The 24,393-nt window shown below is 36.0% G+C and overlaps 2 protein-coding genes across 4 annotated transcripts in view; both read left to right on the top strand.

Moving 5' to 3' along the window:
- The window catches only part of CLEC1B (C-type lectin domain family 1 member B), a 53,935-nt gene extending 46,545 nt beyond the window's left edge, over nt 1-7,390 (top strand). For both annotated transcript variants that reach the window (XM_025879635.2, XM_025879634.2), the window contains exons 4-7: nt 138-254; nt 409-560; nt 3,304-3,410; nt 5,411-7,390. In XM_025879635.2, coding sequence (XP_025735420.1) covers nt 138-254; nt 409-560; nt 3,304-3,410; nt 5,411-5,555 — 521 coding nt within the window. In that variant the 3' untranslated portion in view covers nt 5,556-7,390. The remainder of the gene's footprint in view (nt 1-137; nt 255-408; nt 561-3,303; nt 3,411-5,410) is intronic.
- Nucleotides 7,391-7,476: 86 nt separating this feature from the next.
- On the top strand, nt 7,477-24,310 carry CLEC9A (C-type lectin domain containing 9A). Of its 2 annotated transcripts, XM_025879637.2 has the most exons (6): nt 7,477-9,719; nt 11,377-11,457; nt 19,708-19,854; nt 21,583-21,734; nt 22,922-23,043; nt 23,743-24,310. In XM_025879637.2, exons 1-6 carry the CDS (start codon nt 9,629-9,631, stop codon nt 23,873-23,875), a joined length of 726 nt encoding a protein of 241 aa, XP_025735422.1. In that variant the 5' UTR covers nt 7,477-9,628; the 3' UTR covers nt 23,876-24,310. The 2 variants fall into 2 exon arrangements, with proteins under 2 accessions (XP_025735422.1, XP_025735423.1); XM_025879638.2 differs by lacking the exon at nt 11,377-11,457.
- Nucleotides 24,311-24,393: the final 83 nt, after the last annotated feature.

The following is a 24,393-nucleotide window of genomic DNA, read 5'->3' as shown; positions in this document are numbered from 1 at the left end:
GCAGTACTCATTTACTCGTGTGTATCTAGTAAACACTTCACAGATTGACAATTCTACTGAAATTAAAGTTCATCGAAAGGTCTCTGCATCACCCTTATGATCCTGATTACAAATTATTATCTAATTTTTACATCTAGCCGTCACAGAGCAAAATTACCAAGTGGAGAATAATAATGTCTCAGGAACTCTGCACCAAGTAGCAAAGAAGTTCTGCCAATATTTAATAAAACAATTGGAACAAAAGAGCAGTGTCAGTAAGTATGGTTTTGTAACCTCTTCATCTCCCCTCCCCCTGGAGTATTTCTGTGATGTTATCCATAGGGAATCTGGAGATCTACAGAAAACACAGGATATGGGGGAAAAGCAAAAGTAAAAAGTATGGATTCCTATGCTTGGTTTCACCTTAAGGCCATAAATGCAGCCCATGTGACAGAAACTGGAGATATTATGAAGATAGTTGCTATGGATTCTTCAGGCGCAACTTGACATGGGAAGAGAGTAAGCAGTTCTGTATTAACATGAACGCTACTTTGCTGAAGATCGCCAGCCAGAACGTTCTGGTAAGGAGATTCCTATGTCAAATATTTTGGAGTCGTAAGAAGAATCTTAAGTGAAACATTTGACTTTAAAATCTATATCTGTATTTCTCACGTCTTCCAGTCTGTGCTGATCTTAGAACCTTATCAAGCCCAGTAGAAATGACCACATTTAAGAATTTCTTAGAAAGGGGTAAAATGAGCTCATGAGACTGACCTTTGTGACAAGTCATTTCACTTTTCTCAGCTTCCTTGGTTGCATTTACTAATCCATAAAAGAATCTGAAAGTATAAAGAAACTCAATATCATTGTAAAATATAAAAAGCAGTGCCATCCCAATATTACATGAATCCTCAGTTCCTGCTAAATTGTTGAACGATTGAACTTGAACAAACCATGCAGACTTTACCTTTTCATAGGCTCTTCCATAGTTTTGGGAACAACCTCATTTGTGAAACACACAGGATTTCAGTTGAAATTTTTTTACTAAACGTCTCCTCTTCCACATTTTTCTCGTTTACAGCTTCTAACAAAGGCTTTATTTTGAAGCAAAATATATTCACATCCACTCATGCACTCTCCCGTTATTATTTAATGTAGCTTTTCTCTTTTTTTTTTTTTTTGTGAATCCTGGGAGCAAACCAGAAACCAAGCCTTGGAGTCTCCCTTCTGCCAAATGATAGATTTATTAAGACATTTTTTGAAAGGCAGAAATTCTCTATGGTGTTTAACCTACAATTTCCAATGTGGTAATGATTCACATTCTGTATATTAAAAATGAAAGCAAGGGGAGCCTGGGTGGCTCAGTCATTAAGCGTCTGCCTTCAGCTCAGGTCATGATCCCAGGGTCCTGGGATCGAGCCCCGCATGGGGCTCCCTGCTCAGCAGGAAGCCGCTTCTCCCTCTCCCACTCCCCCTGCTTGTGTTCCCTCTCTTGCTGTGTCTCTCTCTGTCAAATAAATAAATAAAATATTTTTTAAAAAAAATTTAAAAAAAAGCAAATAGGAGATCTGGATTTGGGCTTGTGCGGAAATTAAACTGAACTCAAATAGTCAAGCCAGTCAGATTCTACACAACTGCTATAATTGATCAGCAAAATTGACTTATATTTTCCTGAGCTGAAGTCCACAGTAATGGGCCAGACATGAGGAGATCATTCCAGTGACACTCAAGGTCATTTGTTGCCTTGTTACTAACCTCTTAACTCTCTTTGTGGACTCAAACTAATAGAGAAGATATTCAGGTAAGTAAATTATCTTTCTTTCCAATCAGGCAAAATAAGAGAGTGTCCTAAAATCTCAACTTCAATAACAAGAGATTAATTGGAGACATACAATATGTCTTGAATCTTGCACTGATGCCAGGTTGAAGGTTTATAAATGAAAGAAATAATGTCATTTTTGAGAAACGAATAGTTGAATTTCAGACAGAATATATTTCATATAGTGAGGTATATAATGTAGATGTATTTTAAAGAATAGAACAGGAGTTAACAGAAAGGTGAGGGATAGCTGAAGCTTTAAAAAATAAGCAGTCAGGGTGCTTGGGTGGCTCAGTCAGTTAAGCATCTGACTCTTGGTTTCGGCTCAGGTTGTGATCTCAGGGTCTTGGGATTGAGCCCCATGTTGGGCTCCATGCTCAGAGGGGAGTCTTCTTCTTCTTCTTCTTCTTCTTTTTTTTAAAGATTTTATTTATTTATTTGACAGGGAGAGACACAGCGAGAGAGGAAACACAAGCAGGGGAAGTGGGAGAAGGAGAAGCAGGCTTTCCGCCGAGCAGGGAGCCGGATGCGGGGCTCGATCCCAGGGCCCTGGGATAACAATAAATACATAAGCAATCAAAAGTGACTTCATACAGTATCGATTATGGAATGCCATTCTGTGTCTCACTTCTCTTAAGAAGCTTGAGTCATTTCTTATTTGCTAAGAATGCATTCTCACCTACCTCTTTTTCTGGGAGGTATGAGAGTATATGAATATTTGACTCTTTAATTTTGTTACCCATGGATTGACTGATTGATTGACTGATTGCCTTTTCCATTAATTTGACAAATATGCACTGGAACTATTTCAGAATCTGAACCCATGAAGTTAATAAAACAGAAGTCTCTAACCTGAGGGAGCTTATGTTCTAGTTGGAGCAAGAGGCAATAAACAAAACAAATAAGTATAGTGTATCATACAGTAAATAGTGACAATTCCTAAGTAGAAAAAGGCAAATTAGAAAAAACAAATGCTGTTTGTAATCCCTTTGAGAAAGACATCATATAATTCCTTTTACTCAGTCAACTAAAACAAATTAATACTTCCAATGTAAACATTGTAGGCTACTACAAAACTAGCTAAGCAATGAAACCAAGGCAAGTAGAAGTTAAATGTAGGGAATAAAAACATTTCACCAACAATATATTTCTTTTTTTTTAATTTTCCTTCTCTAGTTGTTTACCATTATTTTATTTAAGAGCCATATTTGGTACTCTATTTGAAACTCTAGTCTTTAATCAATGGAAGATAAACGTGTAGAAAGGTTAGAATATCCTCCTTCGGTGAACATTTTTTCCTATATTCTACAAGCAGTTTTTTTTTATTCTAAAACAAGTGAACTTGGCACAATTCTAAATATCAAATATGATTAGTTAACATTAACGTAGACATACAATCTAACTTGTTTTTGTTGTTCAGGGTCTTATCATGAAACTTTGTCTTTACATCATTACGAGAATTGTGGAAGCAGGTTGACCATTATATTTATCTGTGTTTGCAATAGGAATACATGAAGTCCAGGACTGGATTAATTCGTTGGGTTGGATTGTCCCGCAAGAACCCTAATGAAGTCTGGATGTGGGAAGATGGCTCTGTGCCCTCCAAAAATGTGTAAGTCAATGGACATTCAGAATACAAGTCACAGCGAGCAAATTTTATTCTTGAGATCCTCTACCCTCTTGAAGGCACACTACTTAAAAGTTGGGAGGTGGCTCTATGACCTACTATGTGCTATAGAAACAGCAGCACACTCACTGACACCCTACTCCTAATAAGTGAACACTGGTAATAAGACAATTCTACTTTACTTACTTTCCCATTCCTCTGCTCTTTATCTAAGTCACAATCCACCTCTATTCCTGATATTTTTCCGCATTCATTTCTACCCTCAAATTTACCATTAGAACGTGTGTGTGTGTGTGTGCGTGCATGTGTGCACGCGTGTGTTGCTTGATCTGATTCTCTTCACGTATTTCTAGAACAAAATGATCGTTCTTGTTATTTTATGGTTGAAAGTGATTGCTTTGGGGATTCTTTTGGCTTTTCAGTATCATTTTCCCTACTCTTCTTCCCTAGGGGTCTCCAAGAATCAGGCACACCATCATTCACAAGGTGTTTCTAATGTTCATATCATAAGGCTCCATCCTTGTACAGACAATCCAGGCAAAGGAGGCATTTATTTAATGTGCCTTTCCAATCTCCAATCTCAAGACCTTTGCTCATCTTGTATATCAAAACTGTAAGGTCTCAGGGCGCCTGGGTGGCTCAGATGGTTAAGCGTCTGCCTTCGGCTCAGGTCGTGATCCCAGGGTCCTGGGATCGAGTCCCGTGACGGGCTCCCTGCTCCTTGGGAGCCTGCTTCTCCCTCTGCCTCTCTCTCTCTTTCATGAATAAATAAATAAAATCTTTAAAAAAAAAAAACTGTAAGTTCTCTCCAGTTAAAATTAAAACTGATAACCACAACCTGTACAACCTGATCATTACTTAACATTTCAATTCATTTATTCAACAGATACTAAGTATTTACTATGGGTAGGAGCAAAGGATACTGCAAGTACAAGCAGACTTCTTCATAGATCTTGAGCTTTCTCTCCTATCATTTGCGCCTCATTCACAATATTGCAGGCAAACTGGTGAACCCTCTGTTCTTTCAACAAATTAAACTTGTTTTGTTGTCTTAGGGCTTTTGTACTTAACTGTTTTCTTCTAGATTGTTCCACTTCCAGAACTCCATGATGGGCTCCCCCTTGTGACTCATGTGTCTTTTAAACATCCCTTCCTCAATGAGGTCGACTTTAATTACCCAAACTAAATTAGCCTCCTTCCACACACACCCACTCGAGTCCATTATCACACCATTTCATTTCTTCGTAACTCTTACCACTCTGAAATTTTCTATTTGTTGGCTTCTTACCAACATCCTCTTACTATAATGTAAGTTCCCCAGTAGAAGAGACCGTGTCCCTGTTTACTCTGTCAATATCGGCACACAAAACAAATTTGGCACGTAGTAGGTATCCCATAGATATTTGGCGAATAAATTAGATCTACACATTTGTTGTTCTCTTGTCATAAGCAATGCAGCGGGGAATATAGACAAGTTAACAGGCAATTACAGTAGAGTGTGCTGCCTTATTTCTGCTACCCTACAACATAAATCCTCATTTCAAAAATATTTAATCAACTTTCTTTTCCTTGAGCTCCTTCCCACTCTGTACAGCTACTTGCCCTACAGGGCTCTCCCATCTCCTCTCTGTTTATCTAAATCCTACCCTTCTTTCAAGACAGAACTAAAGTGTGATCTTCTATGAAAAGATAAAGCTTTTCCCATCATTTTCAGATCCCATCCATCTCTTTCTCTGGGCTCCTATTGTGCTCCTGCTCACTAGTTGCTTAATCAATGCTGTACTAAATTGCTATTGAGTTACTCAGCTGTACATACTTAATACTCCCAAGCAGATGGAAAATTTCTCAATGATCTGAATGTTGTTTTTTACTTTTATCCCCATACTTTTTGTTTCCCATTCTGTGAGACAAAATACTTTCATGCAGAGTTTGTTGACTGCTTATATGGCTTTTGAAGGAACTCATTCTACCTTTTCCTTTCACAGGTTTGAGCTTTCTGGAAATGAAAGAGAAAATATGAACTGTGCTTATTTTTATGATGGGAAAATCTACCCGACCTTCTGTAAGAACAAACATCATTTGACGTGTGAGAGGAAGGCAGGCATGGTGAATGTGGACACACTACTTTAATGCAGAGATGAGCAGGATGTCACAGACAAGTGCTTGATTATACAATGAAAGATCTGGATGAAGTACTCACTAGCCATAAAATTGCTTATTTTTCCCTTTATTCCCATTGGAGTGATCTTTACATCAACTTTTCTACCAATACCACCTCATCCTTTCTTTGTATATCCCTTTATACTAAGGGATGATTTCATCCCTTCTTTTATACATCCAGAATTGTGTCTGTGAGTTGATCATTTGTTCTCAATTGTTCTGTTTCCATGGATTTTCTTTCTTGTTTTCATTCCTAATTATCTCAGCATGGTGTATGATTCACCACATCTTCAGACATAAACATATACACTTTAAATTGAAATAAGAAAGGTTAGGACTTAATTGACTCAAGTTGTGCAAAATATCTAAGTCTGAAAGACAGCATAAGGTAGCTGAAAGAATACTAAACTTGGAATCAGTAGAACAATCTAGATGGTGTGATTACTTAACGTACAACCATGGACCAGCTAGTCATGTAGCCTCTTTACCATTCATTTTCTCATATTTCAAATAGAATAACACTCATTACTTCACAGCTGTACAACCTAACAAAACATTGGAGTAGTAGCTATGTCAGAAATTCCGTAAAGGCCAACATCATGGCTTTCCCATTTGCTGCTGTATGCCTGGCACCAAGCATGGTTCCTGGCTCACGGGAAACAGAAAAAATAGTTGCTTTTCATTATGTGAGAAGCACCACAATCTGTAAAACACTACACAATTATAATTTGGATTCCAGGTCCACCTTTGGTCAGATTCTACAGCAAGGGAATTAAAGTTTCCTTCTGTGGAAGGAAAATGAAATTTCTGTGCAAGGAACTTGACAGTGTTTGAAAATAAGAAAATATTTCTTAAGAAGGCCTATAGGCAAGTAGACAAAACAGCAAGTACAAATGTTTTATCTTTTCCTGACAGTTCTATGTTTGGTTTTTGCTGAGTAACTCAGGAAGTATTTATGGATATGTGGCAAGGCAGCCTTTCACAGGATAACAGGCAAAAATTGCATTTCTTTCCCACAGCTTCCCTGAAGCTGCTTTTTCTTCTTATATTGGTAGTAATAAAATTTATGAATATGATTCTCAAACATCTCAACTGAGATGTTTGTGAAAACATACAGATGCTCAAGAACAAATACTTAAGGTTCTCAGTTGGAAGGTTGAGGAAACACTGAGACCTGGGCTTTTAATAAGCTCTCCTACTTGATTCTGATCAAGTAGTTTTTAATACATTTTGAGAAAAATTACATTGAAACTTATTCCCTATGTGGCTTTTGCTAAGTTACTCTGTTTCCTCATTTATGAAATGGGCTTAATATTATTATTATTTTACTCATAGGTAATAGCGAGGATCATTTAATATAATATATAAAGCATTGAGCAGAGTATCAAGGATGTAATAAATACTCAATAAATATGTATTATTTTATACCTTTGAGCACTAATACTCAGACACTTGAATCATTGTCTTGTTTTAGACTATCAGTAAACAAGCAGATTTTGGGGGCTGAGGAAAAATAACACAGATACCTCAAATTCTGCTTCTGCTTCAAATGTCTTGAGATCTTGACTTTTGGGGGATAGTATCATTATTTTATTGTTTTTTTACTTGTTGATTTAGAGAAATGGAATAGGAAATAGTAATTCAGAAAATCATCCAAAAAACAACCAACCATGTCTCTGGACTTTAGTGTTTTATTACCCACAAATGGAAAAACATATATTTATATATTACTATATGGCACAAGTAAATTTCAAAGAATAATATCTCAGTTTGTGACAAAAATGCAATTAAAAAATGTAAACCAACCAACTGTGCCTACAAAGATTCTTTTTTCTGGTACTCATATCAAAATCGTCTTACCCATGAAATCAGAATAGCACAGATTTTAATAGCAGGGGCTCCGTGATCAGACCACCTAGTTTCAAATACTAACTCTTCCACTTACTACGCAAGTCAACTTCGGTAAATAATTTGACTTCTCTGTGCTTCAGTGTACAATTAAGTTATAATGTACTCATAACAGTGCTTATTTCACAGAGCTGTTTTGAGAATCACAGTAATTCATGTAAAAGCCCTTTGAAACAGTACTTGGAATGTAATGAATAATAAGTAACATGTAGTATGATTTAAAACATCAAAAGCAAAGCAAGTAACATTAGTTCCTTATTGGAAGAGCCCAATGTTTCCCCCAAAGAAATTTATCAGAGAATATGCCATATTAGAGAAAACTAGATCTTTCTGAGCTTGATATAAACTAGATCTTTCTGAGCTTGATATTTAGCACTGATAAAATTTGAGAGCACCTGGAAATTGATGACAACTCATTAAATTTCTGTTCCTGTGCTCCCAACATTAGTCTTAATGCATATTTGGTATGCTTATGGTTTCTTCCTCTTTTTCTCCTCAAGGTAGAAATCATTACATAATGAAGTCTGCAGAGAGTTAAGTCACTTTATTTTTCAGGTCAGAATCTCAGGTCACATGAAAATCATTTGAAATATTTGGAGAATTTGCTGGATATTTTCCATTTACCCCTTGAGATCCTCTCAACCCCACCCTGTGCCTTGTGAGGCAGAACTCAAATGAACAGCACTATTTGGGGCAATTTTCCTCTGGCTTCCAGTTAATTTAGCTATTGAGAAGTACTTGCAGTAATCAAAGGGTGAAAGGTGAGAGTGGTCAGGGTACTCGTCATTCCCTTGGCTCTCTCCCTACCATGCCATGTTCGGCAAAGGCTGCATGTTCCCTACCTTAGGCCATGGCCCTTATCAGATGCCCTCCCCTTAACTCCTCAGGCGTAGGAGTGATAACATCGTGGCAACGCATAATTCACCACCTCTTTTTGTTCCAGTTAATCTTTCCTCAAACTTTACAAACAGTGTCTTCATTCAATGCCCTGAGATTACTCCTTGAGTATGTCATTTGTTTTCCTTTGCTATAGAGATCAATGATTGATCCAGGGAGATACTGAAACAAAAGAGAACATTGCAATTTTGCAGATTGTTGAGATTTGCAAACTATAAATTACCAAGACGTGACCTTTGGCCATAAGGACAAATGGCCAGTATGTGAATGATGATTAAAATATCAAGTTTCTTAATGCTATAGTCACAGGATGTGACAGAAATGGCCATCTATCCACTAAATAATCTATGCTTCTCATTTAGAGTAAAGTTGTCATCAAAAGTTTGCTAGCCAGGCAAAAATTACATTTATCAGGCCCAGCCTTTTAGATCCAAACAAGGGCATTACATTAGTGGATGTGGACGTGATACATGTTACTTCTAGGTTATGGCTTTCAAGAGGCCTATGTGGATTTGCCATCTTCTCTTTTCCTTTCTAAGGGACTCCAATATCTCACAAGATAGAAGGAGCTTGGGTCCCATTTGGAGGAAATCTCTCCACTAACCAGGATTACTGGAGCTAAATTGTTATGTGAGCAAGAAATAATCTTTATTGTGTTAAACAACTGGGTTTTTTTTGAGACTTCCTTGTCACAGAAACTACATTACCTTAACTAATAGAGTGGGCAAATTTATTTTAGGGATGAAATCCCTTCCTAGAAGCTTTTTTGTTTAAGGATACACAATGATCTACAGCTCTTCACCATGGCTTGTCTGATGTGAGCTAACATCAAGTCTTTGCTGGCTAAGTCGTCCACATGCTTCATGTCCTGTACCAAAATATAAGTGCATTGTTTGCACACCTATTCTTTTTATCTTGATAATAACCCAGTGCTATCACCTTCAACATCTGCTGGACTTCAGAACCCAGAGCAATAACCTATTCTACTTTAGGCCATTTCAAGTTCAGTTTCTTTTCTCATTTCCTTCTTTAACAAGTTGTACATTGGCTTAAACTTCATAAACTTCTACTTTCTAGATGAAGATACATCTACTGCATCCCTTAAACCCAAGCATAGTTTCCCAGCGGTGTGAGAAGTAGCCAATTTCAGTTCTTTCACGAACGTGCTCCTACCACAAGAAGACATATTTGTCTTAGCTTCTCGGGTGGAGTGCCTTACCTATCACAGCATCTCAGACATGCAGGAGGAAGAAACATACACCTCTCTTCAGTGGGATGATCCAACACCAAGCCCTTACCAGAAACATCTGTCTTCCACCAAATATTCAGGTAACCAGTTCTGATTATTTAGTCCAAGACTTTGCAATTTATGCTTTGTTTCCGGTTCTATGATGAGCCCAAGGTGACTTTTCTAATGAGATAACCCACATATGGGTCTGATAATGTGCATTATATAATAACGAAGTGATGTGTAAGAGTAAGTAAAGGTGTCAAAGGGAAAGAGCAATGGATTTGACAAATATATAGTACCTTTTTCCCTCTTTCTTGCTGGAAAGACAAAGCATTCCGGGATTTGGAAGACAAATGAAAGAAATCATATATTTTTTTATTATTTTAGTTCTTGCATAAAACTCCCTGAAAATTACCTGACAAACACTAGGAAATAAAGAGAAAACATAGGTTGAAAAATGGACAAAACTTGCCAGCCTGGAGCTGTGTGCTGTGGTGATCAGTTCTGGTATTCTTATTTAACATGTGTATTAGCTTCTTATTATTTTGATAATAAATGTCCACAGACCAGGGGGGTTAATACAACACAAATTTATTATCTTACATTTCGAAAGATCAGAAGTCCAAAGTGGGTTTCGCTGGGCAAGCTGTTGTCAGGGCTGCATTCCTTCTAGAGGCTCTAGCTAGGGAAGAATGCATTTGTTTGTGTTTCCCAGTTTCTGGGGCTGTGTGTCTTGCTTCACTTGGGCTCTTGGCCCCTTATTCCATCTTCAAAGCCAGCAGTGCTATGCCTTCAAATTTCATCCTGCTTCCATCATCATACAGCACCCTGACCACTGATCTCTCACTTATAAAGGCCCAGATAAAACAGGATTATGTCCCCAACCCAAGATCCTTAACTTAATTACAGTTTAAAGTCTCTTTTGTCACATAAGGTAATATTTCCAAGTTCCAGGGAGTAGGGCATGGGCACTTGGGACAGGGGCATCATTCAGCCTACCACATAATCCAAAGATAACTTTTATTTTTTCTCTGATTAGTGTTAAGAATATAACAAATCACAAATTCTTCATTTTTTTTCCCTGAATAGATGCAAAATTACCTGGAAAAAAAGTGTTCCTCATTCAAAATTGTATGTTTAAAGGAAATATGTCTGAACCAATCATGTTCAAGTGGTGCTGAAAAGAGATGAGAGATGCACCCCAGCGTTTCTGCTTTCAAAAATAAAAGCCTGCTACCTGGTTTGCTATAGTCTCTAAAAGGTTGTTGAAAAAGAATACAAGTAACTAGTTAGTAAGGTTGTGATATTATACGAGGATAAGAGAAGTATGTTACTTAACCTATTGGATTTGACATCTTTCAAAATCCAGGGTGTTCTGGGGCGCCTGGGGAGCTCAGTCGTTTAAGCATCTGCCTTCACCTCAGGTCATGATCCCGGGGTCCTGGGATGGAGTCCCATGTCAGGCTCCCTGCTCAGCGGGGAGTCTGCTTCTCCCTCTGCTTGTGTGCTTGTGTGCTCTCTTTCCCTCTCAAATAAATAAATAAAATCTTAAAAAAAAAAAAAAGGTGTTCCAAGTTATAACTTGCATTTCAAAAAGTTGGAATTCTTTTTTTCCTGTTACCACAGTTCCCATGGCCTCTAGGATTCTCTAGTAAGAATGCTCATTCTTTCTTTCTCTCAGTCTAGTCTCACTCTGGCCCATCTCTTTCACCTACTTTCTCTAACTCAGTGTCATTGCCTCTATGCCTTGTTCAGGAGCATGGTGTCTGGTGATGGTGATTTCATGTATTCTCTGCGTGGGCTCAGTAACAACTTCTGTTTTCTTGGGGATCAAGTGTAAGTACAAAAGGATATATTCACAATAATCTATATACATATATTTCATATACTTTACAAACATACATATACACTGCATGTAGCTTTCTATACAATTCTGTGTATGTGTATCATTATAAATAAAATGTCATAATTTATAAATAGAAAAATCAATTAGAAACATGTAAATGCATATAACTGATGTAAAATAATGGCTTCCTATTTTTTTTTATTTTTTGAGAGAGAGAGAGAGTGCATGAGTAGGGGGAGAGATAGAGGGAAAGGGAGAGGGAGAAACAGACTCCCCACTGAGCAGGGAACCACACTCAGGGCTTGATCCCAGGACCCTGAGATCATGACCTGAGCCTAAGTCAGATGCTTAACCAACTGAGCCACCCAGGTGCCCCTTGGATTCCACTTTTAATAACTTTTAAGGTTCATTTGCATGTTGTTTAACCTAACTCTAATGCCATAGAGTCTCTTTGGGGAAAACAATGCAAATAATTACTTATATTATTATTCAATTTGTGAGTCATATTAGCATGCTAAAGGATGCAACTAACAAGATTTCAGTATAATGCTCTTTCTTTTCTAAATAGGTATGTATTCTAAACTTTATGCAGAATATTTTAGTAAGTTTTTCACTTTATATTAGGCAAAGTAGAATTTAATAAGTTTAATGCAAATCTGAGCACTTCATATAGGCCATATTTAATCACATATCTTTTTTTTTTAAGATTTTATTTATTTACTTGTGGAAAGAGAGAGATACAGAGCACAAGCAGGGGGAGCGGCAGGCAGAGGGAGAAGCAGGCTCCCCACTGAGCAGGGAGCCCAATGCGGGACTCCATCCCAGACTCTGAGATCAAGACCTGAGTCCAAGGCAGACACTTAAGTGACTGAGCAACCCAGGTGTCCCTTTAATCACATTTCTTTATTTCCTTTAGTGTAAATTTAAGACATGTTTTCATATATGGCAAGTGAAATTTTTATAAAATATAATTACTAGGCTGCAATTCCAAAAAACAAACAAAAAAACTAATAACCTGCATTATCACTCATGCTAATACTAAGAAATATGCTTAGAAAGACAGAGATAAAGGTTATTGTCCAGATAATTCTTCCCTTTCGTATGCCCTGGCAAATCATTTCTGTACGTAGGAGACTTTAGCTGGTCTCTTACAGTTCGAAAGATCAGAAGTCTACAATGAGGAAGAGATCAGATTTGCTTCCACAAAGTACAAGAAACTTAATCTTGTTCATGTTAGCTATGAGCTTATTTTCCTGATTGTTCGTAGAAAATTGTTTTAAGCGGCGCATGAGTGGCTCAGTCAGTTAAGCATCTGCTTTCGGCTCAGGTCATGATCCCAGGGTCCTGGGATATGTCCTAAGTTGGGCTCCCGGTTCAGCGGGGAGTCTACTTCTCCCTCTCCTCCCACCTCGTGCTCTCTCTCACTATCTCTGTCTCTCTCGCTCTCAAATAAATAAATAAAATCTTTTTTAAAAAGTGCTTAAAAAAAGAAAATTGTTTTAAGAATTACTAGAAGCTCAATAAATAATTTTTACTTTATCACCTGAAAAGAAATTTCACTGCTCACAGCAAATGTTAGCACTTCCAGAAAGCTTTCCTTATCTCACCCTATACTCCCTCTGTGCTTCACATAAAAATGCATTATTGAAACCAAATGCAAGTCCATTTTTTTAAGAAACTCACATTCAAACAGACAAACTGGAAATAGATTGCAGAGTTGAAAGAGAACTAACAAATAAGTCAATTGACATCTAATAATTCAGTTTCTTCTCTAAAACCTGGGCACTTTGAACAGAATATTGCTGGGCTCCATTCTAATGACAGTACAAGAATTCATATTTAACTGGCATTGCAAATATCAAAAGATATGGTTTAAATATCACACCTATATGATAAATTTAAATGCTATTTTATAAATATGAACTACTTGGGGTAAGAAGATAAAACAAATGAAGTATAAAGAACACTTTCAATTAAAAACAAGATTAACTGAAGATGTAGTACTTAAAGCAATATCATGAAGTGATTGGGATATAGAATTTGTCTCTATATAAAAATGAACCTGTAGTCTCCAATCACCAGTTATTACCTAGCCAAAAAGCACATTGTACATACTAAGGATGTTCATAAAAGCATACTCTACATTTTTTCCATGTCCTCAAAAAACTTGCTGTCCAATATATATTTACTTTTGTCTATCTCTGTAGTTCATGAAATCTGTTTAGATGAATTATCATGTTCCTAACAAACTCTAGGTCATTTTAAATTGTACTAATTAACTTTGACCCACAAATCCCACTTTTGGAAACTTTTTCTATAGAAGAACTCGCATGTATAACAATGGGGTAAAAAAAAAAAAGATTGGAAAAACTCAAATGCCTTTCATTAAGGGATCATTTAAATTAACAATAGTACATCCACATCGTGGAATACCATGAAGCAAGGAAGAGAAAGAGAAGGAGAAACAGAAGGAGGAAAAGAAAAAGGAGAAGAAAGGGCAGGAGAAAGAAGAAGTAGAAAAGGAGGAAGAGGAGGGTGAGGGGAGGGAGGAGGGGAAGAGAGGAGGGAGGGAGAGAAGGGGTAAGGACAGGGGGAGGGGGAGAAGCAACAGCAGTAAGAGCAGCTGCTCTCTATGGACTGATATGTAAATGTCTTCATGATACATCCTCAAGTGAAAACTTCTAAAGTAATGTATACACTACCCCACAATTTGATTGAAAACGGGTATTTTCTTCATATGCCAAGTGACACTGGAAGGATATATAAGAAGTAACTAAAAATGGGGTCAGGAGAGGGGTGACAATGTCAGTGTTTATTTATTTTTTTAATGTGGTAATTCCGTGGATGTAGTATGTTTTAAACAATTTTTTTTAACTCCCAAAACAAAAATTGGGGAAGAAAATATTCTGATGAGGATAAAAGAAAGCCGGCCAGAAAATAAAGTATTTAAATCTTTCAGTAATTTCTGGAAAATGCTTACAAATAAAAGTTTTGGCTTTCTTTTGTTTTGTGTTAATAGTTATAAATACTTTTAAAACTTTTGGGCACCTGGGTGGCTCAGTTGGTTAAGCGACTGCTTTCGGCTCAGGTCATGATCCTGGAGTCCTGGGATCGAGTCCCACATTGGGCTCCCTGCTCAGCAGGGAGTCTGCTTCTCCCTCTGACCCTCTTCCCTCTCGTGCTTTCTATCTCTCATTCTCTCTCTCTCTAATAAATAAATTAAAAAATTAAAAAAAAACAAAAAATTATATTTAAAAAAAATAAATAAAAAAAACTTTTAAAACTTTTAAATATTACTACACAAATGTAAAATGTTTTTACCATTTGGCTTTTGTTCAAGTATAGTGACTTTCATTTTTTTGCTACCAATCCTGTCACTTGCCAAGGTCATCTTATACATTCTCAAAACATTCAAAGGGATTTTATTAAGTAAAGCCAGTTACAGAAACAAAAGAGTTGTGTTAAACAAGAAGCAGTTTGTTCACTTCAAATTTCCTAACTAACTGCTTGTCCTTGCTAGTTATAGATTATGTTATAGCCAGTAGATTTTGAGTTATAAAAATCATTTAATTTTTAATTTTTAATAATTATTTCATCTTAATCATCATTCCATTTCAACAAAAAACGTTAAATGTTTTGTCCATGAAAATTTTCAGTGTAAGAGAAAGGTCAATACTAATATTTAAATTACATATATAACCACATATGATGTATATAATTTAATATACATAGTAAAAACACGGACATGTTTCTGACAAAGAGTAATGAATGAAATCTATATCCTGTTTAAAATATGATATCAAAGTAATGTATGGGTCAATTACAAATTATTCTTATATACCATCAAAAGTGCATCCATGGATATCTGACAATAAAATAACTGGTAAAAATTAATCATGCTACATTGATATAAAAGAACACTCTGCAGTAATTTAAAGAAGTCTTCTAGAACTATTGTTACTAACACGGAGATATGGTTATGTGATATTTTCCCATGAAATAAGCAGATTGAAAAGTCAGTTATGGAAAAATGTAGTTTTATAAAAATTATATGTAAAATAGATGTATTTTTTACATACAGATATGGAAAAAAATTTCAATAGATATAAACTAAATGTTAACAGCTGTTATTTGAATGGTAGTTTAAATGTAAGAAGTAATTTCTTGCTTTCTTCCTACTATTTTGTATATTGTTTTTTCCTACCAAAACTCTATACGCAAAAGATTTTCTAACAAATCGGATTTTTTCATTTGTTTTTACTACTCCTTTTCATTTTCTTTTCTTTTTTTTTTTTTTAAGATTTTATTTATTTGACAGAGAGAGACACAGCAAGAGAGGGAACTCAAGCAGGGAGAGTGGGAGAGGGAGAAGCAGGCTTCCTGCGGAGCAGGGAGCCCAATGTGAGACTCGATGATCTGAGCTGAAGGCAGACGTTTAACGACTGAGCCACCCAGGCGCCCCGTCTTTTTCATTTTCTTAATTCATCAATTAGATATATCATATAACATCATATAATAAACACTTTTATTTTGGGGGTTTTAAAAACTTTTGTCTTATATTCCCCTAAGTAAATATATTGTTTAATCTATATTCTTCACTTGTTGCAAATTGATTACAAGCCCAACACCAGTAAAGGCACGGTACATTGCTTCCCATATAAGGAGAAACTAAAGAAAAGTCTCATTTCCCTTTCTACAGTTTTATTACAGTTTTATGTAGTACAACCTTTTCAGATCATAATAAACAAAAGAGCAATAACCTCAAGAATATAGTTAACTAGAAAAAGTTCGTCAAAATTCAAAATTTTGGAAAAGGGTATCTCCAAACATGCCAGATTATAAATAGAATAAAATAAATAACATCACTGTCTTACTCCCACTCTGGTTACATCCAACCTTTTGCTAAGAAGGAACATAATCCAAGCCACTAGTAGCCGGGATTACTTGAACCACCCACAGATGGATAAGGCATAACCATCCATTGTCCATAGCTTTTGAGCAAAATATAGAAAAGAGGGTGAGAGTCATAGAGCATATTGAAAAAGATTAGTATATTTGTAATAGTAGACCCAAAAGAAGAAGACAGAGACAGTTAGACAAAAGTAATATTATTTTAAGACTTACTACATGAATATTTTCCAAAATTGATTAAAAACATTAAGCCATAGGTTCAAGGAATTCTATAAAAAACAATCAGCATAAAGAAAAATCAATATCCTTGTTAAGAAAAATATTTAATAAAATAGGAATAGATACTTTATAGAATGATTTTTAAAAAGAACTGACTTGGGACACCTGGGTGGCTCAGTCGGTTAAGCATCTGCTTTGCACTCGGGTCATGATCCTGAGGTCCTGGGATGTAGCCCTGCATCGGGCTCCCTGCTCAATGAGGAGCCTGCTTCTCCCTCTCCCTCTGCTTGTACTCTCTCTGTCCAAAAAATTAAGTTTAAAAAAAAAAGCTTAAAAAAAAGAACTGACTTAAAAAGCTAGTCAGACTTATAAGGAAAGAACTACAAAAAATATGAAAATAATATGAAAATGGGAGGACTGGCCCTGCCGAATATTGAAATAAATTATAAATCTAAAATAATGAAGGCAGTGTGGTACTGACCTAGGAATAGATAAGCAGGTGGATTGAATATCATTAAAATAATAGAAATATATCAAAGTAGTTTATTGGAAATTACAGTAAGCTAAAGGTAACAATTAAAAGAGGATGAGGAGGGGGTTATTCAGTAAATGATATGAGACCACAATGTCGCCATCTAGGGGAAAAATTTGGAAGTCATACCGCATAAATTCCAACAAAATAAATTCCAGCTAAACAAACTGACGGGTATTAAAGAAGGCACGTTCTGCGTGGAGCACTGGGTGTTATACGCAAACAATGAATCATGGAACACTACATCAAAAACAAATGATGCAATGTATGGTGATTAACATAATATAATTTAAAAAAAAAGAAACAAACTAAGAGTTTTAGAGGGGAGGGGGTGGGGGATGGGTTAGCCTGGTGATGGATATTAAGGAGGGCACGTCCTGCATGGAGCACTTGGTGTTATACCCAAACAATGAATCATGGAACACTACATCAAAAACTAATGATGTCATGTATGGTGATTAATATAACATAATTAAAAAAATAAAAAATAAATACATTCCAGTTACATCAAAATATGAAAGTGAAATATGCTTGTAAAAAGTATGATCTCAGGTGTAAGAGTTTTGCTCAAAATGACTCAAAAAGCATCTGATGTATGTGGGGTGAATTACCACAAGGAAAGTCAAAAGACACATTGGGAAACTTGTGGCTCATATCACACACAAGCTAAGTTGACCCAAACGCAAGTGCACTAACACAATCAGTTAAACAGGATTGGTTGCTAAAGCAGATTCACACAACCTGAAATGACAATGCTTACAACTCTACAGTTTATTACAAGAAAAGGATGCAGTTTAAGAACTGCATTAAAGTCAGGATATGGTCTGGAGAGGCCAGGTACAGACAAGTACTTTGTCCTTGCTCTGTAACTATCTCCTCAGGACAAAATTTCTCTCTTGAGTCAGGAACCACTGATGTGTATGTCCACAAAACACTTTGGTGGCAGGGAGCCCAAAATGGAGTCTTGCTTGGTAATTTTTATATTATGCTGACCACATAGGATATTTCTTTCTTTTTTTTAAGATTTTATTTATTTACTTGTCAGAGAGAGAAAGAGAGAGAGAGAGCACAAGCAGGGGGGGAATGACAGGCAGACAGAGGGAGAGGCAGGCTCCCTGTTGAGCAAGGAGCCCAATGTGGGACTTGATTCCAGGACCCCGGGATCATGACCTGAGCCTAAGGCAGATGCCTAACCCACTGAGCCACCCAGGTGTCCCCACATAGGCATATTTCTTCCAGGTAACCAGCTTCGACAGCAGAGACTGCTCAGGATCTCATTGTAACCAGGGGCAAATCATCAGTCATATGGCATCAGTAAACAATGCTGACAAGCTAGCATCATCTGACCAAAAAATCCTCAGACTGATGATTACAAAGCTACACTATTAATCAGTATGTCTCATACCTTGTCCATAGGTCAGTGCCAGGCAGGAACTTTAGAAACACTGTTCAGGCTGAGCCCAGGCCTGTTTGAATGCATTCCCACAGCCCAAGAAGGACCTCATATAAAACAATAATGAAAAGACCAGAAACCCAATGAAAAAAATTATGATATATAATTATATCTTATATATAATTATACACTTCATAGAAAAGGAAATGCAATAGACTTTTATATATATGAGAAAAAGTTTCAACACCAAGCATAAAAAGGGAAACGCAAATTCAAATGATGTTGAAACACCATTTGCAACAGCTTATGTGGAGGGTAATTTGGAAATATCTAATACAATTTAAATGCACATAAACTTTGACCTAGCAACTTTTCTTAAAAATATACTTGCATATGTGTGAAATTATGTCTGACTAAGGTTTTTTATTACAGTATTTGGAATACCAAAAGATTAGAAATAGTCTAAAAGTCAGTAGGAAATGACTAGCATAAATCATGAAATATCCATACAATAGAATCTGATACAGTTTTAATGAAAGAACGAGAAAGTTCTTTATACACTGACATGGAATTTTGTCTAAAATATATTTTTAAGTGGTAAAATATGAAATATGAAAATATTAAAAACCATATAAATAGATCATTACTATTTGTATAAAGAGAGGGCATTTTATATTCATTTACTTGTAAAATTCAAAATACATGTGGAAGAATAAAAAAGAAATTCGTAAACTGACGCTCCAGGCGAGTGGAGTTGGGTGCATCCAGGTGGCAAAGGGGTTTTTGCTCTGTATCCTTTGAAGATTTTTTTTTTAATTAAAAAAAAATTTTTTTTAAGATTTTATTTATTTATTTGAGAGAGAGAGAGAGAGAGCACAAGCAGGGAGGAGGGGCAGAGGCAGAAGGAGAAGCAGGCTCCCTGCAGAGAGTCAGCCACAGGGCTGGATCCCAGGTCCCCATGATCACAACCTGAGCCCAAGGCAGATGCTTAACCGACTGAGCCACCCAGGCACCCCAAAGTTTTTGATTCTTGAACAGTGTAAGTTTTAAACAAAACCTTAATGCAAATTAAAGTCACAAAAATAATCAGTAATTTGTAGTTGTCCTTAGTCTGTATGGAAGAATTACTTTGTTCTAATTTGTCAGTATTTTTAGTTAAAAATGATTGTTATTTATTGTTTGAAGTGTTCCAGGTATCCACTATTGCAATGAAGCAGCAAGAAAAACTCATCCATCAGAACAGAGCACTGTTGAATTTCACACAATGGAAGAGAAACCATGACCTTCAGATGAAGTATTGCCGAACCTTGATGCAAAACTCTTTCAGTTCAGGTAATTGATATAAAATCAGTTTCCACTGTACAGATACAAATACAGGCACCAATTCCTCAAAAGAAACAGTGGTGCACATTTTACTGTCTGCAAAATTGCAGACAGAATTTTAAAATTGGGAGGGACATAATTGTAATCCACACTCCAGTTCAATGTTTTTTATATATTTATATATCTCAGTAGTAAGTGGAAAATACTGATGTCTCAAGAAATGCAGATTTAAAAAACATACACTCAAATTTCAAAGGGAAATGTGTGGGAGTAGCAGATTGGATTTTTTTTTTTTAAGCAGCATTTTATGTTTTAGCCAATCACTCAAATTTATAAGTGTATCTTTATAGTCCTAAATTCTTCAATATACTTAGTTTAAATACTGCTTTAGATTCAAATTTAGATATCTCTTTGAGCAGGAAAATCATTTTTTAAAAAATCAGAGTATTTACCATAAAATTATAACAATGTAGGATTCAACTCTTTTAAAAATTCTATGCCTTTACTTCAGTTTTATCTTTTACATCTCTCACTAGAATCTTAAACCTAAAACAGCCTTATTTCTACGTGCAGTATAGTTCGCCAAGTATTCTATGTTTACTTAATTGACATTAATTGTCCCTGTAGTGGATATCATTTAAATAATCACCAATGAGAGAGGTCAAAAACATACCTTCTGGGTGAAATTTAGTCAAATAAATGTTTACAGAATCACTGGGTGCCCAACAGTGTTTTTAAATATAACAGGCTTTTGCAAGCATGAATTAGCCCCACCTCTGAGCCATTAACCTTGAGACAATGGCAATATCCATTTTGGAGACCTACAAATTTAATATGTCCTCCAAAATTTCAGCTGCCTAGTCTTGCCTTAACAATAGTCAAGACACAAATTAGCATAGATTCCAAACAAAAGATATTGAAAAGCTTTAAATAACTCAACAGCCAGGCCCTGGACACTGATAATGAACTATTTGTGACCCTAAATAGAAGGTCTCTTTCTAGAAAGTAGAGTTCTGGAAATTTCAGTGTCTTTCCCTCTGGGCAAGAAACACTTGGTCAAGTTCTTGCATTTTGGTCCCCCTCTTATAGTCTTGAGCACAATTCTTTTGTGAATACATTCTTTCTTAAGACAAGTTTCATAAAACTGATTAAACAATATGGCTTACTTCTACATTACATCCAAGTCCTGAAATAAGCCAATTGGTCACTTATGTTTTTCTCCAATTTTCCTCACCCACATATTTTCAAATCAGCCCTCAAAGTGCGCTATTTGTTCTGTCCGTTCTGTAGGAAACATTTTCATGTTTAACTCTCAGAATTTACAGATCAACTTGAAACTTATTATCAGCTTGCCTAATGGTCCAGCATATATTCCAACTAAATTGGGTGATTAAGATTAACAGACACGAAACAATATTAAACAATGAAGACTATACATGATGTAAGCTTAAAGAGAGGAAAGATTTATAAAAATAGAATCATCAACTCAGTTGTTATAGAAGAGGAACAATTTCAGAAAAAAAATTCTGAAATTAATTTTATCTTAAATTAATTCTTACAGACCTATTGCTGTTGGAAATGTAGAAATCTTTCTGTGGTAAGGACCAATGCATCTGAATCATTTGGTTACAATGAATGGTTAGCTTCGCTGGGGACGGAACAAAGGTTTCTTTTGAGGAGATGGGCTACTAATATTTTTATAATAATTTTAACAAAGGGAAATGTTTCTATTCAAAGCCCATAACTGCAACCCTTGTCCAGACAACTGGATTCAGAATGGCGGAAGTTGTTACCATGTCTTTGAAAACTGGAAATTTTGGCACACCAGTAAAGAGGACTGTTTGAAGGAGGGTTCTAATCTTCTACAAATAGACAGCAAAGAAGAAATGGTAAACAGCGTCTCATGGTTTCATATCATTCTGAAAATACCCTGGTACACATTAAAAGCAAGGACTGGTTCTAATTCTACAGAATTTCTTAATATTCTATAACAAAAATATATTTATTGTATATAATAAGGGTTTAAAAGAGACAATGTAGGAATTACCAAGGTTTATTTTCCTTTTGATTGGACAAAAACAAACAGGAAGCTCTCCAGAAATCAAGGGGAATGTGTTAGTGGTATGTCCTTTGTTAATCAAAAAGGAGAGGGAATAAGGGAAATACCATCTTGTCACTTGTTAATTCACTCCAAGATATACATATATTATAATTTTGTATATGCTTCAAATTTGTTATTTTCAATGCTGTTGGGAAGTGTAACAACCAATAAAAATTTTGTAATCAAAAGAAAAAGCAGAAGTATAAAAAGGGAAGGGATGTCATGAAATGGCGAGGTCTATAAAAATAAGCCTTTGCTAAATGAAATGTTTAATTGACATTAAGTCTGCTTTACTAACATCTTAACAAACATCTTAAACAGTGTTTCCCTGAAATCTTTTACCCATAAATAAGTGTGAGGTAGAATACACAGTTACACATTTCTGACCTTATTAAAAATGTGTGCTTGCTATACTCAATAATTAAAGTTTATTTTTCCAAAAATAATGAGAGAACAGTTTAAGGATATGTTAAGGATATGCAGTAAACCAAGGCAACTTGGACTTACAACAATTACAGGTTTACACTATTTTTTCTGTGCAAATTTGGTGACAAAAATCAATAATTTTTTTAACAAAATATGCCTACAGTTAAGTTGCCTCTGGAAACTCCTAAACTATGGAAGTATGCTGGGAAAGAATGATCTATGTGGTCTATGATGTCAAGGATGTTTTTACTTTTCCTCATAATGAAGGTTATAACACCTTGTTTTGACATATATTCTCTGTCAAATTCTGAGTCTAAGATTATTTTAATACCAGATGCCTATTTTCCCCATAGTCCTCAACACCCCGTCTATCATATGGCAATAAAAAAATCTATAAAATGTATCGCTTCTTTTAAAAACCCTCTGTCTTGTTCTCTAGCTCTCAAGTTCCCACTACTGTCTGTCTAGGCAAAATGCCACACTTTATATCTCATGACAGTTTGTTGTTGTTTTTCCCTCAGTTCACTGTTCAGGTCTTGTTTCTTCTAGGACTTTATCACTGGCAGCCTGAGGACGGTCAAAAGAGGCTATGATTACTGGGTGGGGCTGTCTCAGGATGGACTCAGCAGAGCTTGGCTTTGGGAAGATGGCTCCTCTCCTTCCCCTCACCTGTAAGTACCTGAGAAAAATGTTACAAGAAAAAGTAGAAACATGAGGGAATTCCAAAGTTTATTTTATTTTATACCTCAGATTTTCTCCAGAAGACGTAGCCAGCATGATAATTTCACAGGCTTTTGACTGGAATCAAAACTGAGGTAATTTCAGAGTAGCTTCATGGCTTCCAAGTCTTCCTACTTCTCAGCCTCCTGCTATTACACTCTAGCACAATTCACACCAAAATTTGAGAGTCTGAATGAACAATGTAATTATCACGGATGTTTCCTGTGTATTATTTAATGGCTAGCGAGTGCTAAGGGAAAGAAATTATAGTAACTATTAAGAGATTTCCCTATTAAGCTTTTTACTTTTATTTATTTATTTTTCCCTATTAGGCTTTTTAGATAGAGCTAGGGAGATTGGTGAACAGGACTAGGTGCTTTAGTATTTTGAGAATTAAGAGTCAGGGAAGAGATCCTAAGTTAGAGCCTATTTTTGTGTATGTATTTCCTTTAATATGAGGTTTTTGATATTATGTTAACATATTTTTATTGAGAGAAAATACCGCTATTACTGAAGAGGGGGTGTGCCACAGGAGGGTACCATGTTAAAACAAAACAAAAGAAAAAGCTACCCACCTCTCATCAGTTACCCACAAGAACATCACTATAAGCCCCATACCTAATGTCAGATTCACTGACTTTCTTCTCCAGATCACCAATACAGACACTCCAATCAACTGACCAGCTCTGTGGATATCTCAAGGACAATTTCCTTTCTTCTGCTAACTGCAGCATTTGGAAATTTTTTATCTGTGAGAAGTATGCATTAAGAGCCTCTATCTGAAAGAAATTGTACCAGAAGAGATCTATTACGATAGTATGTTGAACAGGACATTGGAAAACCTGCCACAAAATTGCAAAGAGCAAGTGCAGAAGTAAACCCAAGTGTGGGCTATGAAACTACCTACCTGTACTCAAAACCTATCTCTACATTTACACTGGGCAATTTTCTTCAATACTTTCCAGACCTTCATTTGACATTGTTTAAACTGCCAAGAATAAAACCAGTTTATAGCTACAGAGGACAAAATCCTAAAAGGTTGAGAACAAACTGAAGAAAAATTATTTCTTTGTGTTTTGTTTGTTTTTTTTTTTTCCTAATCTAGAGTGACTATGCACTCCACACAAAAATCTATAAGCCACTGGGGGGAGATGATGCATTTCTAGCTGACTGATTTTTTAAAAATTAATAAATAAATGTGGGCTTTTAAAGTCTCTACCTGCCAGATTTTTCTATGCATTTTCTGCTATCGAACCAGTAGGGTGGTTGGACAGAGATACGGATTTTCAAATTAGAAGGAA

The sequence above is a fragment of the Callorhinus ursinus genome, unplaced genomic scaffold (genome assembly GCF_003265705.2).
Source record: "Callorhinus ursinus isolate GAN/ISIS: 27379988/994484 unplaced genomic scaffold, GSC_fseal_2.0 scaffold27, whole genome shotgun sequence".
Taxonomy (NCBI): Eukaryota; Metazoa; Chordata; class Mammalia; order Carnivora; family Otariidae; genus Callorhinus; species Callorhinus ursinus.
The sequence above is the reverse complement of the archived record's forward strand: the minus strand, read 5'-3'. Positions and strand labels throughout refer to the sequence as shown.